Source organism: Hippopotamus amphibius, chromosome 10, assembly GCF_030028045.1.
Source record: "Hippopotamus amphibius kiboko isolate mHipAmp2 chromosome 10, mHipAmp2.hap2, whole genome shotgun sequence".
Classification (NCBI taxonomy): domain Eukaryota; kingdom Metazoa; phylum Chordata; class Mammalia; order Artiodactyla; family Hippopotamidae; genus Hippopotamus; species Hippopotamus amphibius.
In genome coordinates this window covers 58,759,155-58,775,336 of record NC_080195.1, presented here as the reverse complement: position 1 = coordinate 58,775,336, position 16,182 = coordinate 58,759,155, and the positions used below count along the sequence as shown (strand labels likewise).

General features: G+C 44.5%; 1 protein-coding gene across 1 annotated transcript in view; it reads right to left on the bottom strand.

Annotated features, from left to right (window-relative positions):
• Window positions 1–15,897, bottom strand: part of CCDC80 (coiled-coil domain containing 80) — a 33,347-nt gene extending 17,450 nt beyond the window's left edge. The window contains exons 1-3 of the mRNA XM_057696912.1: window positions 15,643–15,897; window positions 13,321–15,218; window positions 5,388–5,544 (exon numbers count right to left, since the gene is read on the bottom strand). Coding sequence (XP_057552895.1) covers window positions 5,388–5,544; window positions 13,321–15,207 — 2,044 coding nt within the window. The 5' untranslated portion in view covers window positions 15,208–15,218; window positions 15,643–15,897. The remainder of the gene's footprint in view (window positions 1–5,387; window positions 5,545–13,320; window positions 15,219–15,642) is intronic.
• Window positions 15,898–16,182: the final 285 nt, after the last annotated feature.

Sequence of the window (16,182 nt, the reverse complement as noted above, 5' to 3'; positions counted from 1 at the left end):
ATTTAGAAATCTTTAGTGACTTCATGTGCTTTACCAAATAAAGTTTGAATTCTTTGTCCTGGTATTTGAAATCCTCTAAAATCGGGTGCCAATCTACATTTCTAGCCCTCTCTTCCTTTCTGCCCTACACACAACCTTCTGCTCTAGACCAAACTTAAATCAGAATCACTTGAGCAACATTTTACAAACAGATTCCTGGACCCCATCCCCAAACTGCGTCAGTATCTTGGAGTGGGGAGAGGACCTGGGAATCTGAATTTTCACCCTAATTTATAAAGAATACCTATAAACTGAGATTAAAAAGACCAACAACCCAATAGAAAAATAAGCACAGGATACTAAAAACAAAGCATAAATAATCTTGAAACATATGAAAAGATCTTCAATCATACTCATAAAAAGAGAAATGCAACCCAACACTATGTCATACTAAGATACCATTTTTCACATACCGCATTGGCTAAAAACATTCACAAATTTGATCACAGTATACTGAAAATGAGGTTTGGGGAGATAGACATTCTTACACATTTCTAGTGGGATTGCAATATGATGCAACTTATATGGAGAGAAATTTGGTGATATCTACCAAAACTAGGTACACTTTCCATTTGGCCCAACAATCTCACTTCTCAGAATCTATTGTGAAGATATACTCACATACATAGAGTGACATGTGTACAAGGTTAATTTTAAAATTGTTTATAATAATATGCTGAAAGCAATCCAAATGTCCATCAACAAGAGGAATGGTTAAATAAACTATGGTAGAATCTCACAATGACAATAAAGAATGAGGAAGATCTCTATATATTCATAAGAAAAGATCTCCAGGAAATATATTTAAATGAAAAAAGCAAAATGCAAAGCAGTCTCTATATATACTATAGTTTGTATAAAAAAGAACTACTGTATGGCATAGGGAATTATATTCAATATCTTGTAATAACCTATATAGAAAAGAATCTGAAATATATATATATATATTCACTCTGCTGTACCTCTGGAACTAACACAACATTGTAAATCAACTATACTTCAATTAAAAAAAAAGGGCTTTCCTACCTAAGGTAATAAAACATTTTCCTCTTTAAAAAAAAAAAAGAGAGCGAGAGAAGAAGAATATAGGTACTTAAACTTCTTTGTGTCTGCACAAAGAAGCATTAAATGGATAAACAAGAAATCATAAATATTCCTATGGGGGCAAGAGTAACAAGGTAAAGGGTCAGGAATGGGTTGTAAGACTTGTCTGTGTATGCCTTTTTATGTAGCTTTGACTCTGGAATCCAAAAAATGTATCGTTTGTGTAAAAAAAATGAATAAAAACAAAAAGTACCTCTGATAGAGTGATCACCTATCAAAACAATCTACTCAGCTTCAAGGCCCCTCCTTTAAATCCACCCCCTTTTCAGAATTCTGTGACACATACAATACTGTGACAACTGCAACTGGAAGAGCTTATTCCTCCACCACATTCTTTAAGCACTTGTTTTATACACTGGCCTTATCAGGGGTTTTTCACCCCTTGCTTGTCAGGGGTTGATCTTGACACCGATAAGGCTTGATGTTAGAGGCAGTGGAATGGGATGACTGGACTGGGGGACAGCCTCTCTAGCCTCTAGGGCACAGAGTAATTGATAATCAAAGACTGAATAAACAGAGAGGGAGACCTCAGGCAGTGTCTGGAAATCTGATCACTCCCTCAGCCTTGTCTCCCAGCACAGGGTGGCTGGGTCTAGAGAAAGCAGCTGCCAGGCATTGTCACCACTGAAGAAGGGAGGAATTGGGGCAAAGGGTCAATTTTTCAGGTGCTCCTGGGGGAGAACAGCGTTTCTGCATTGTTATGGATCCTGATGGCTGTGGCGTGGTCCACAAAGAACAATTCTCTTCAACAGGATCAAAGACAAAGTATTTTAGGCTGAAATGTATTCTATCAGTCCCACTTAGGAAAGTGGTTTTAGAAATTCACCCAGGAATCCCCTACTCATAGGAATAAGGAACCAACACGGTCTCTCCTTGTTGCCACATTCCACTTCCATCAACTCTTCTACCTCCCTTTTTTAATTCCTTCGAAAGGAGCCATCAAAAAACTGCCCTTGCCCCATAAAAATGTCCTATGTTCTAGCACTTACAATTTGGTGATCAATACCAGTGTCAAAATATTTTTCATCTCTACATTTTGCTAAGCACAGAAATATGTATATACATGCTTGCTGTGTTTTCCTCCCACGTCTCTTTTCATTCTGCAATAAGATGCCTTTAGCCAGCAACTCTTTCCCATCTGACAAACTCTGTCTATAATTCATCCTCTTAACATAGACACCAATACTCCTATCTTAGATTGATATTTTAAGTATCTCTGACAATTAAGGATGCCTTTACGTGTTAGGTCATTCTATTTTTTGTCTTTGTTTTTTTTTAAATTTTATTTATTTTTTGTTTCTATTTTCTTTTTGTGTTAGGTCATTCTAAACCCTCACGTATAATAGCCTCTGGGCTGGCAAAACCAGATGGGCTTATTCTGCACTCGGATTTGCTCAAGCATGAATAACTGTTGTTAGGCTAATGACTAAAACCTTAAAGTAAGTTTCCTGGGGTTTGCAGGTCCATCATCTATAATTCAAATACATTGAGCAAGATGGACCAGCTGGTGAGTACAGCCCACCCTGTCGTTGGAAGTGGGCCTCTGTTTTTAAGGCCCAGTAAAAGTCTGGAAGAATAGAGAATGCGTGATTTCTTTTGAAGGAAAGTGAGGCCATCTGACAGGTTTCCAGCTAAAAATCGGTCAAGGCTGGAGATCGGTTCACTGAGACCATGGAGCATGCCAATTGCTATTTTCCCATGGCTGACTCCCAGTCTTGGCTAAAAGTACTACAGCCCTTCCCATAAGGGTAACCTGGGACAGGACACAAGAAGAGAAAGGCCTTCCAGGAACTAGGTGAGGAACAAAATAAAAGGCCCCCACATCACATCCAAGCTGCCATTCAGTGAGTGGCAAACACCCAAATCACAATACCTGATTTCTAATGGGGCAGAAAAGAAAATCTCAGTCCTCTACAGTTCATATTCAATCCAGATGTTTAAAAGACAGCAGGATTAATATTAAAATTTTGCCAAGGCAGTACCAGATGCTTGTAACAGTTAGGACGATATAGAGGTTGAGACGGAAGATATAATGATTTTTCCAAACTTCTCTGAAATAAGGAATGACAATCCTTTGTGTGAGTTTCTGGGTAACACATTTGACACTGGGAACACCTGGCGGAGGAAGGCTTTCATCACCAGCCAGCATGTTTCTGTACTGGATTGAACACCTACTTCCTCTCTAGACGTCTGGATTATAACCAAACTCGCTCGCTCATGCTACTATTTGAAAATTCAGGAAGCCAAGGGTTGACTCCCAGTTAACCACTGAATATGTAGCTTTGTAGCATTGGTTTGTTGGGCTTCAGTTTTGTCACCAAGAGTAGTAATGCAGCCTGACCCTGAGGAGCAGTTGTAAGGGTTCCCTGTCAACACTGTGTAATTAGCAGAAATCAATTACAAGTATTTTTCAATTATAGATGCTCTAGTCTCTGTGACAGCTCATTGATCCCCAGATGCCTGCCGGATCACACAGTGGTGAGGACCACAATGACAGTACTCATTACATGACAGGTGCTTACAGATAATTTCTTATTAAGTCCTCACCATCACCTGTGAAATGGATATAACTATATTCTACGCTGAGACTTAGGACATAACTTGCCCAAGGTCCCACAACAAATACATCGTGACTGTGGGTTTGAACCTCTTTGTTTACCTCTAGAACTTTCGTGTCTTTGTTTGTATGATTATTGTTGCTGATGGTAAGTATTCGCTCTCTCTCAGTCTCTTTTTGTTCTCCCTCCCAAACATACACATAGCACAGGGATAAATGTCCACAAATCAATCACTGATCCACAATGATTTATGACAAGACATTGGAAAGGATGCTAATTATTTGCCTTTAGGACTATCTCAGGGGAAAGTGAGCTAATAAAAATAGAGAATGCATAACTGAGACTTCAAACCCAAATAAAGCTGGGAGACCTGCTGGCCAACACTGTACCTAGAGTAAACAATACTGTATTGTGCACTTAAAAATTAAGAGGCTAGATCTCACGCTAAGTGTTTTTACCACAATAAAACATATGATTTAGAAAGCTAGACTATATTAAAACCAAATTGATATTATCACGACATAATTACCACTCATATGTGCTCAAGGATACCAAGTTCATGTGACAGAAAAATCTGTGATGTAACATGTTATATATAATAAAGTTAAATGTTAATTAATGGAGGGACTTCCCTGGCGGTCCAGTGGTTACGACTCCACGCTTCCCCTGCAGGGGGCGCAGGTTCAATCCCTGGCCGGGGAACTAAGACCCCACATGCCACAGTGTGGCCAAAAAAAAAAATGTTAACTGATGGAAAAAGTATGTTTTATATGCTTTCTGATGAAATATATTTTATGAAAAATATGCAGGATATGCAAATGGTACGAGAAGAAGGATTTTCATTATAGCTGAAACAACAATAGACAAAAGTAGAGAAACCATGTAAGAAAAAAAGTTGTTTTTCTTTTTTTTTTTTTAAATAAAGCTCTAGAGATGTAATAGTTACTAAGAAAAACTGGGTGGGGCAGATCTGGGGCTTTTGACCATGAGGCGTAACTACTCACAGTAAGTCTTGCCATGTTCCCCTGAGGACCGCAGTGAGTTAGACCTCAGCTGCCCAACGCTGAGCTGTACACCTCACACGCATCATTAATATGAAAAATTGTGAAAACTCTACATTCAGCCAAATTCCTCTGCTTTCCAAAAGGACGTGGGCGCCATTCAGTCTGCATTTCCAGTGACTTTTCATTTAGCTTCACAGCTTCTCTCAGCCCCAGCTTATCCCCCCCCCCCCAAGACGGGCCAGAGTCAAGGACCGCCAAGGGTCTGCAGGACCCCATCTGCAGCATAAAGGCTGCTGGAGATTCAGATGGTGCTGCTCACAGGTGAGAAGACTCAGGATCCAGAAGAAAGTGTCAGAATACCTCTCTGGCTTGCCCCCCCCCCCCCCCCAACACACACACACACTGTATTACTTCTCTCATCTTCCTCCATCTTACTGACTTTCAAACCATACAGCGCTTGCATACTTTTCATTTTAAAGCGCCCCAAACTTAAACCAAACCAGAACCATCCAGAATGGTTCTATATAAGTAATTAGGCAGACTGATCTTTGTTACCACAAGGAAAGAACCCTCCTGAAACCTGAATTTTCCTTTGGTTTAACCACCGACCTCTCTCATAAGGCGTGCGCCACCTTCGCTAAGAGGAAAGCAATAATATAACAATGAAAGTGTCTCAGAGAACCTAGCTGGAAGTGGTCGATTTTCATGCTGCTGTTGTTGACAGGGCCAAAGATGGTGATCACAGAGACCTTCCTGGTGGCCATCTTGCAGAAACTCTCCAGATACTCATCTCGCTGCTGCACATACATGTTGTTCTCAGCCTTGGGAGTGGTGATCAGCTGCAGGAGGGTGAAAGCAAGAAAATATTAACTCACAGCGATAGTTTCACACTGAGGCAAAAGCCAAAGGGGTGATTTGGAATAGAGGGCTGGTAGTGGCTGACACCTCCACTAAAGAAACTAGATTGTTTTGTTGGATAGTTAGCATCATTAAGGCCAAAAGAGACCATTTGGAAAGGTTTTTTTTAAAGTGACTTCAGACAGCTTAGAGCTTTCATTTCCACTATTATTTGCCTTCATTACCAGTCTCCATGTGTCTTGGTTTTCTCATTTGTGAACTCTGCACAGGAATTCTTCTTTCGCAAGGCTGTTGTAAGCATTACGTGATACTTGGCATGTAATAATTGTTCAATGAACACTCTCTTCCTTTATTTTTTAAATGACTGTTTTTTGTTTTTTGCTTTGGTTTTGTTGTTTTTTTGTTTTTGTTTTTGTTTTGGCTACACAGCATGCAGGATCTTAGTTTCCCAACCAGGGATCCAACCTGTGCCCCCTGCAGTGGATGCGCAGAGTATTAACCACTGGACCACCAGGAAATTCCCAGTTCTTCCCTTAGTTGGATCTACATTATCTTAATTGGCTGCTCGGACATTCATAAATTCAGCAGTTACTGCTATTATTTCATGTCTCACAGGGTTGTTTCATAGACAGGCCTTGGGCACAATGGAACATTCGATGGCTTAGAATTTTTATTGGGCCACCTTGCAGAGAATTTTTAGGATGGCCTTTGGCCCAGTATTGTCACAGAATATAGTCATTGTCACACTGGGCCTGCACAGAGCTTGTGGTGGATGTCTCTGAGGCTAGAGTACTCCAACAGGACGGATTTTACTCTTTTAATTCAGCCTTCTCTCCAATTCAAACCTGGTATTTTTCACCTAGCCTCTGTGTCTCTCACACTCAATTTGAACCCCTGACTTCTGGGGAAAAAGAAGGTAGAGCAATAGAAAGAGATGCTTTAGTCATCAGCTATCTGGGAAAACATATATTTCATTATTTTGGATAAAATGAGGGCATTCTTATTTTTTAGGGCTCCTCTTGAACCCTCTCCCTAAGAATGCCTCAATGACTTAATCCAGCCAGATATAAAAGCCTTTCTACTCTGGTGATTATTTCTGTTGCCCTTTCCCAAGCCTTCTCCAATTCTAGCAGGTACTTCCTGAGCAGAACCAGAACTGTGTACCACAGTCCACGAGTGTGTGGGCATGTGCTGTTCACCCTGGAGGTGGAAGGACATGACATTTTATGCTGATGATGACCAGGTCTTCGCTGATCTCTCTAACCCCAAACAGCTCGCTAGGAATGTCTGCAGTAAACACTGTCAACTCACCCTTTGCAGGCTCATCATTAACTCAGAGGCCAGGATTGAACCAGCCGTGTCCTAACCACCGGATCACCATTTATACGGTTTCTTTCATTTAACCAATTCAAATTTATCAGCCACTTTTCTACTTATCTATCTAAACTTATAAAATATTTCTGAGCTTTGTGGCTATTAGCTTGGCATTTTGCAGAGGGGAAGTCACCATGTTGTTAAGCTCTTTATCAAATATTTTATCAAAATGGTCATAACTCTGGTCCCAGCTCATCCTGCTGTTGATTTTGCTCTGTCAGAGATGTGTTTATTGCCGCCTGCAGGCTTTCTCTTCTACCAGTTCTCTGTGTTTGACAAAGTACTATCCTTCATGGAAATCAAAATGAGTTCAATAGTCTTTGAGTGGAACATTAACAAAGATTTTTCCGAGATGAAGTTGTTGTTTTTTCTCAGATTGTTATTTTAAGTAGACATGATTTAATCTATTTTTGATTTGGTGTTTATATGCCTCTTCAGATGGACAGGGTGGGTAGGAAATGTTTGTTTTAGAAATAAAAAAGATTAAAGGTGGCTATAAAAAGATATAGTGATGGTATTTTTGCTTTGTTTGTTAGTTTTTTAATTAGCTACATCACATTTGAAAATATTTCTTTAGGTTTTGATGGTGGTCTATATCCAGGAGTTTTGTTTTTAGTTGGTATGTTTTAGGTTTTTCTTTCTGGCTTTTTTTTTTTTTTGGCTCCCAGGTACACTATTTTGAAATAAATAAAACAAATGTTTAAGTGAGAACACAAAATAGTAAAAAACAAAAAACAAAGGTAAGATTTACTAGTAATGATTTTGCACTCCCTGTCCTAAATGAAGGACAGACCCATATTTAGAATATCTGCTAGATGACTGATAATTACCTGCCTCTGTAACTTCAGATCCATACACAGACTCCATCCCAGTCATGGCCCCTATGGTCCCCGGACAGACCCTGATACGACAGGATGACAGGATTTTAAGAGTCCTCAAAGCCTCCTCTGGTCTTTTTCTCACTCTTGTGCATAATTGAGAATTTCAGAGAATACGTAACCATATAGAACCTCATTCTCCCTTGCCTGGCAGCTTCTCCTCTGTATCTCTGAACACAGTAGCCTGAGGCCGTGGATACCCAGTGGGAGCTGCACTTAAATAAATAAAGGGCTCTGATGTTTACTTTCACCTCAGGCCCGCTGCCCAAGGAAGCCTTAACCCACCCGTGAGGTGACATTTAGCATGACTCATTTCCCAGCTTCCAATCCCTCCACAGCCTGGCCTCAGGCTCTCGCTTGCTACTCCTACTCCTCCCACTCCTCCCTTACGTGACCTCTTCACCCTGTAGCCAGACCAGCCTCAATTGTGAAATGAGAGGAATCTGTGCAAAGTGGCACAGAGAAAGGGTGATTGCAGTCAAAATTGGAAGGTCTGCATTTTAGCCCTAGTTCAGCCCCTGGCTACTTTGTAACCTCAACAAGGCCGCTTAACCTTCTGAACCTTAGCTTTCGCATCTTTACAATGGAAAAACTTCCCCGCAAACTCATAAAGTAGTGAGAATCAAGCATATATATTAGGATATATATATATTAGGATATATATATATGGATATATATATATACACCAGAGCATCATAGATGTATGTTGCCTCTCTACAATAATTCACTCATGTTCCTTTGTCTGCCTTCACCCACGTCACCCTTCTCACCCAGAAAGTCCTCCCCACCCTTCTACCTTATCAGCATCTGAGTCATTCTTCAAATGCAGCATTCTCCTGAAAGCGTCTTCTAGCCTATAATGATCACTTTCTCCTTTTAATTACTGTTCTTATTGCCTGCATGGCTCACCTGAAATTTATGTATTTCCTTGGTTTACCATTTTGTTTTATGTTTATGTCACATCTCTGCAACTAGAGTATCCATTCTTCAAGGCACTGAAGCCCCAGTCCCACCACTGCCATGCAGATAGTAGGAGCACAGTGCTGGCCCACGTTCCTCAGGTTACACAGATCATTCCAGCCAGAGGAGTGGTTCCCTGGTTATGAAACTCTAGATGCAGCCCACACACCGTTAGTAAAGACACTCCCTTATGTTCAATCTGCTCCTTGAGTTTGCAGCACAGAAAGTAAGGGAGGCTGGTCACCGGAACGTATTTCAGCGACTCTTTCCCTGCGTTTTGACATCTACCTCCCATTTGTTTTCTAGTGCAGCAGTACTTCAAACAGTGTTTAAAATGGTAACCATTTCCAGTCCCCTCTTCCTAAAAAGAGCATTCTAGAACTTCTCAGTAAACATCATTGTCTGGCACTTGGCCTCTTTCCAGTTTGGTGATGATAAATCAGGGCATGTATCAGGAATTTAGAACTGTGTTCTTTTTTATATTTCTGTTCCAACTGGTGTGTTGGCACAAGGACCCTCAGAGTATAATGAAGCCAGTTTGCATAAGTTAAAGGGCGCAAACAGGAATGGGAAGATGCTAGGGGGAAGATATGTTAAATCTCAGCTTATTCCAAATACTGTGTTAAGCTCAAAACACTAGATTTTTACAGGATTCTGAGAAATACATTCCACCTGGTAGTCTGCCTTAGTAAACCGGAGCTTTATATCCTTTTCTAAAATTAAACCAAATAAGTATGTTGTTGTCTCAATATTCAAATCTCTGAGGTAAGGTTAAAAATACTTGAATTACAGGAGATTCAGTCTCCAAAGAATGCTTAAACTTGAACTTGAATCTATGTACTTCCGCATGATGAGGCCTCTTGTTCATTGGCAGGTTGGTAAATCTCAGGGCACAACATGATGGCTTTTCAGCTGTACTCCACAGAGTCCAATGTTTTAGTGATAAACAGCTCATCGTAATCTCACTGTTGTCACCCCCAAACCTACACCAACCAGTCTGAGGGATTAGGTTAACTGGGATTCAATCTATTGTTCTCCACGGACTGTGTGGAAAGCCAGTGAGCTGAAGTGCAAAGGACTCGCTAGGTATTAACAGCCGAAGCTCTACATTGGTGCCCAACACAAAATGTTGACAATTGGTGTATCTTACCATTCATACGAGTAATTCAAGGTTGGAAATGAATTTTAAAATATCTGTTTTACTAACAGGTTCATTTCTCAGTTTCCCCTTCCCTTCTCGGCATATGCCCACAGTAAGCTCACACCCACGGGAACGCAGAACGGGGAAGTGTCTCGACCTGAATTTTAAAATCAAACAGACCTCAGTTCTAATTCTGGCTTTGTCACATATTAACCATACACCTTGGGAAACTTCTCAACTTGTCCAAGCTTCTGTTGCCTCCTCTGTAAATGGAGTTAAGTAGTCCTTCCTCATGGGATTGTTGTGAAAATTAATCCACAGTCTCAGCAAAGCACTTTGCAGGATGTGCCCCTTTTGGTTGACAGGTTGAGAGGCAGAGGGTTTGGAAGCTTGACCTCTGGGCTAAGAGTAGGACACCTGGCTCTACCTACAGCTCTTTGGAAGACCACTAGGATGCTGTTCACCCAACCATAACCTACACCATCGCTGCCAGTGCTTCTCTAAATAGTTAAGTAGCGGTTATGTGATGTTTTCACATCTAAAGAATGATATAAATAAACGCAAAGCACCAGGTTAACTGTAGCTGGGCACCAGGTTACTGAAAACCTGGGAAGGTGAGCTAAAAGACCTGCACAGTTTCTTGGAATGCAAACCTCATTTCAGTTTGAGCGCACTGGGTTCGGTTGAGGCCAGTTGGAGGGCTATGCTGTCAGCTGTACTTTAACAGCTTGGAGGCCGCTCAGCCTTAATGAATATTAATTGAATTACCGAAACTTCCTGAATAACATCAGCCATGTTTGACAGGAAAAACGAATGGAAAAAAGATAAATGGCACCAGCAAAGTCTTTCACCCAGACACACGGGTCTCCTCTCTGTCTGGTGAAAAGGACTCTTTTCTCTCCGTCTTTTGACTTTATGTTGTTTCTTTTATCATGTCTTTCTAATCCATTCTTATTTGAGACATTATTAGCTCTTGGGAGAACACAGTTCTGATGTGATCATCAGCTGGGCACACCTGGGACTGAAATACAAGGCTGAAATGCCTCCTGTTGACACTTTCCTTTCTAATAACAATCCTGGTTCTCTGTGCAACCCCGAAGAACAACACTGCCATGAGCAATCCCAGCTGGTTTCTGTTTTGCCTCACATGACATCAGCAGAAGCTGTCGTTTGAGTTTCATTCGCTAGGAATTTACGATCAGGGATACTGTTAAAAGCAGAAAAGACCCAGCCGGGCTTTCAAATCCCTGACTAAGGCAGTGGAGAGAAAGAGAGAGAAATGAAAGGCATGACTCATATCAGGGATATAGAATGAAAACCTCTTTCTTTTGACTCCCAAGCTGGAGGCAGTGGACGTATTTGCCAGATGGGTGCACAATTGCAACCCTGACATTTTACCCACGATTATTTCCCCCCTGGTTAAATACTGCCCACGAGGGACACTATGCCTGCCCTGCTGGCCAAATGGCCAGGGTTGGGTGATGCGCTTTAGCAGGCTGGACAAAGTCCCAGGTCCTCAGAAAGAGAGCATTAGCGCATGCTACTAACACTTTCCCATACCCCCAAAGAAAACAGTTTTCCCCCGCAGGTTCTGTACCAGGTAGCGTTCTACTCTGAAATCAGTGATTCTTTTGGTTCTGACTGGAACATTCCCATTTAAACCTATATACTCTGGGAATAACCACCCAGCTGTTAAACTACTCTAACAGCCAGCCTATCCTTTGCTAACCTGAGTTTATATAGTTACTTTAAGGCTCTGATTAAAAATGAGTAACGACACACAAAAACTATATAACAAGACACACACACATGAACCTATAGGACCAACCAAAACTCAGGTTTTGTTCTAATACCTAGATATACTATGGATGGAACAGCTGAGAGAATGTGGGCACGTGCCCCACCCGTGATAAACATCACCAGGGACTCTGCTCTGAATAACATTGCAAAAGCACATTTAATGTTTTGAAACCACTAAAGATAGACACCAGAATCCCTTTGCTCAGATCATTAATCCACATTTAGTTTGAAAAACTTGAAGACCCTCTAAGAGATGCCTTGAGAGAAGAGTGTCTGGCTCTTTGGGTGGAAGGAATGCAGGGCATGAGTCACCTTGTGTCTTCAGCAGGATAGATGCTGTCCTCAATGGCATGAGACAGCTCCCTCCCACCCAGTTAGCTGAAAGAATTATTCCTGATTCAGGTTACCCAACATTAACTTAATGATCTTTTTCTCTGAATTAACTGCATCATGTTTCCTCCTAACAGCCTAGAGGAAGACGTAGCATTAAGAAGCTAGGGGCAAAATCTTGGAAGGGCAATAAAATAGGGGCAAGGAGACACTGAGAGAAGAGGAGCCATTCTCAGCACTGATGAGAATTGCTGGTACATTTAAGATGGTCCTTAATCCTGTCCAAAGCCCTCTTGCCTCTGACTAGATTCTGGTATCATTCTTCAGACGGTGGCAAGGAATGACCAAAAGTTACTGAGATGGACCTGTGACTCGCTCAATACTCAGGACACTCAGAACCACAACCACTCAGAAGCACAGAAGACTGCTTGTCTCCCCTCCCCCCACCCCCCACACACGTTCTAGAGGCCCGGGAGAAACTGACATGACATCTTGACTCCAAATTCAGATGTGTCTCTAAGGTATTAGAACTTGGAGCAATTAACCCAGTTCCCACACTGTACTCTTTTTGCTTCTTACCGGTAGCTGGGCAGTCGTGGGGGAGGCAGCCTTTAGGGGAGAAGATTTTAGCCAGCTGGTTTTAAAAGGCTGTTTATGAGGGCAGACCAACAAGGACGCCTCCCGATTCCCATTCATACCCACTCCCCACCCAGGCTGCCCTAATTTCCCCCTTGAGTCTTCCTATTGTTGATATAGACCTAATTAGGGGGGAAAGGAGGACACTTGCCATTTACCCAAACACATGCTTCTAGTTTTTAAGCTCATGCAGAGAGAAACCCTTTTCCTAAGTTGTGACCGCAATCAATGCATTCCATTTAAGGAACTCTTTTATTCTTCTTTTATTCTTCCAACTTGGCAAAAGGGAGATGTATCTAGAACTGTCCTATGGAAGAGAGCAGGAAGGTGGGGATAGGTCTGATGGGTTTGGAAGAAGCTGAGTACAGGTGCTTCCCCGGGCTCATGACTGAGATCCCCCAGCCATTGACTCTGTACTTAGGGCCATGGGTCTGTGTGGATAGAGGTTCGTAGAAAATCTAAACCAAAAGGAGCTACTGGCCTGGTTGCCCTTCCTTGACAAACCTCCTGATCTTCCTAACAGAGAACCCGTTTGGCCACAGCCTGCCGTCCAACAACGTGATTTTAGAAAAAAATAACACACCAAACTGTAACACTGCCCCAGCCCACAGAACACCGCCAGGGAGAAGATTACTTACAAGGAGCCTTCGTTTGCCTTCAAAGGGCCCCAGCAGGTCGGTCGCCGACTTCCTGGGACTCTGCGTGAAATGTTTTGTGGGTTTCAGGTGGCCATCCTGCTCCGTTCGCCCCAGCTTTTTCTTGTTCTTCTCCTTCTCCTGCCTGCTCTTTTTCTCTGCCTTGTCCTTCTTCGCCTGCTTTTCACTCTTGAGTAACTTGTCTGCTTTCTCACTCTTCACCTTTTTTTTCTTCTCCTTCTCGGGTTTCTCAAGCTTGTCGTGCTTTTTGGACTCCTTGGCTTTTTTGGGGGAGACATGCCCCACCTGCAGCTCCTCCTCCAGCTGAGAGGCGGTCGGCCGGCTGAGGCCATACTTGTCCTCGTACTCATTGCTAAGAATTTTGTCCTGGGCTTTCTTTTTGGGAGGTCTCCCCTTCGCCGGCTTGTGAGGACCGGGCACCAGGTTTGGGTCCCGGGGGCCAGGCTCCCACCTGTCCGTGCGGTTGTCCCGCCAGCGGCCGGCGCCCGCCCGGCTGCTGGGCTCCGCGCGGGTGGTGGGAGGGGCAGCCGTGAAGCCCTCGAAGCTGGTGGCCTTGCTGGGCCTCCTGGTGGTCTGCGGCCTCTCCCTGGGCTGCTCTTTCCTGGGTGGGGGGTACAGGTGCTCAGAGGCCACGGGCCCCCTGCCAGGGGTCACCTCAGCTGCGGCGGGGAGCCTGTGGGGGTCTGAGGAAGAGTGCCCCCGGGGGGTCCAGGGCCTCTGGGTGGTCGGGAAGGCTGTGGTGGTTGCAGGTCTTGCAGCTACTGTCACCACGCGAGAGATGCTCCGAGTCACTGCTGTGACAGGAGCAGGAGGCAGGGTGGTGGCCCGGGGGGTGGGAGGAGGTGGGGGAGGGGCCCCCGCAGGGGTGGCGGGTTTTCTCAGCACCTTCACCCGACTCTCCCTGGTTGGTGGCACTTGTGCTCTCCTCTGCTCCTCTTTCCTCTTCTCACCGCTCAGGCCTGGCCTTCCCGCCTCTCCGCCGTTGTTCCCCTCCAGCACCACCTGGCCCTCTACCCCCGAGGCCTTACATTTTTGCACAAAACCCTTCTGCCTGATCTTCTCTATCCGGCGGATGGGGCCCTGGTCGATGATCTCGTACATGGCCTCCAGCCTGACAGGGTAAGGGTAGCGCTCCTCGACCTGCAGCGTCTTCTTCAGCAGCACCATGCCGAACTTGCCCTTCTCCAGCTTCAAGAAGCTCATCAGCTTTGGGATGAGGCTGGGGTCCAGCGGCTGCTCCAGGACCCGGCCCTCGCTGGTGATCCTCCGCACCTTGCCTCCTTCCTCACCCGCCTGGTGGAAAAGCACGATCTGCTGGATGTGCCTTTCCGCCAGCTCACAGTACACGTCGTCCTTCAGCAGGCTCATCATGAGCCGGTAGTAGCCTTCCGAGGCGTGGGGGGCCGAGATGACCCACACCCTGTTCTTCCCCGCGAAGCTGGCGAGGATGTTGGGAGAGCTGGACCCAGACGGGAAGCGCAACATTCTTGACCGAGCTGAGGACCCCTCATCTCGGACCATCTCGCGGGGAGAGCTCCGGGCTGCTGGTCTCTGCTCAGTTCTCCCTGGGGCCTCGTGGATGCCCAGCGAGGCTGGCGGTGCCGTGGCATGAGCCACTCTCAGCACCGGTACGCTCCTCCTTCTTTGGAGAGGCTGAAGGTTTGCTTCTTTCAGGGTGGTTCTCTCAAGGCCCTGAGACCTCCCGGTGTGCCTCAGTAACCGAGCTGGCCTTCTGTGGACAGGGGAAAACAGAGGCGCTTTCTGCCCTCTGTGGCTCCCTCTATTCGTGGCGTGCGCCTGGGGTTCTGATCCGCACACCAGCCACAATGCCAGCAGCATGGTAAAACCGGGTCCCATTCTCCATGTCATTGTGCAGTCCACTTTGGGGAGGCAGCAGGGTCAAGAGACAGAAAGGGGAGGGCGGAGAGAAAAAGAAAGAAAGAAAATCATTTCATTGCAAACAGAGCTGGGCATTATCTCTTTCTCTATCTTGGCCAAGGGGAGGGGGAAGGGGTGGTTAGAGAAGAAGAAGGAGGGAGGTCAGGGAATGGAAAATCGGATGAGATCCTGTTGCTTTTAAGTCCCTGTAATTTGTCAGTGCTTAGCAGAGATGGTTACATTAAGTAGGAAGCCCAACTCAGTTCTCCATTCAGCATGCTTGCTCTGTTTCAGCTGACTGTCTGATGCTCCAGAGAAAAGGCACACTGAGCACATTAATTATGACAACATTCCCATTTCAGTTCTTCAGATAAGCGACAAAGAAACAAACAAACACAGCAAAGACAAGCAGGATCTCACACTTACATGGTGGCTCATGGAGATGGAATGCGGAGGCTTTAAAAAGCAATCTGAAGAGGGCTCCCAGGACAGTTCCTAGATGAAATACTTTTCCTCCCAACTCTCTTTCTCCTTTGCGAGGCTGGCCGATACAAAGGGGTGTGCTGCAGCTCCGGCTCCCAAAGCCGCACGCAGCCCACCGCCTGTCCGGACCTGAGGGCTGAGCTGTCTTCTTTTCTTTCTCTCTGTGCCCTTTTACCTTCTTGACAAGTAGAATGAGGTGAAAGGAGCTGTCCTTTTAAGTCTTTGCATCTCCATTTGTCTGCAGCTTCTGCTCGGGCTTGTGTGTCTGTGTGCCAATCCCCCGGCCGACAGCACTGGACGCCCCTTAAAGTGGAGCCCCAGCGATTTCTGAATCTCGCTCTTTCTCTTTTTCGAGTTCCAGGATCCTTCTTATCACCCTTTCCCCCACAGTCTGGCTTAGTCCCTTTGTTTCCGAGCGTAAAAGCACTGGGATTAATATGTTTTCCAGGCTGAGGGAAAACACAGGAATGTGATGTTGAAAAA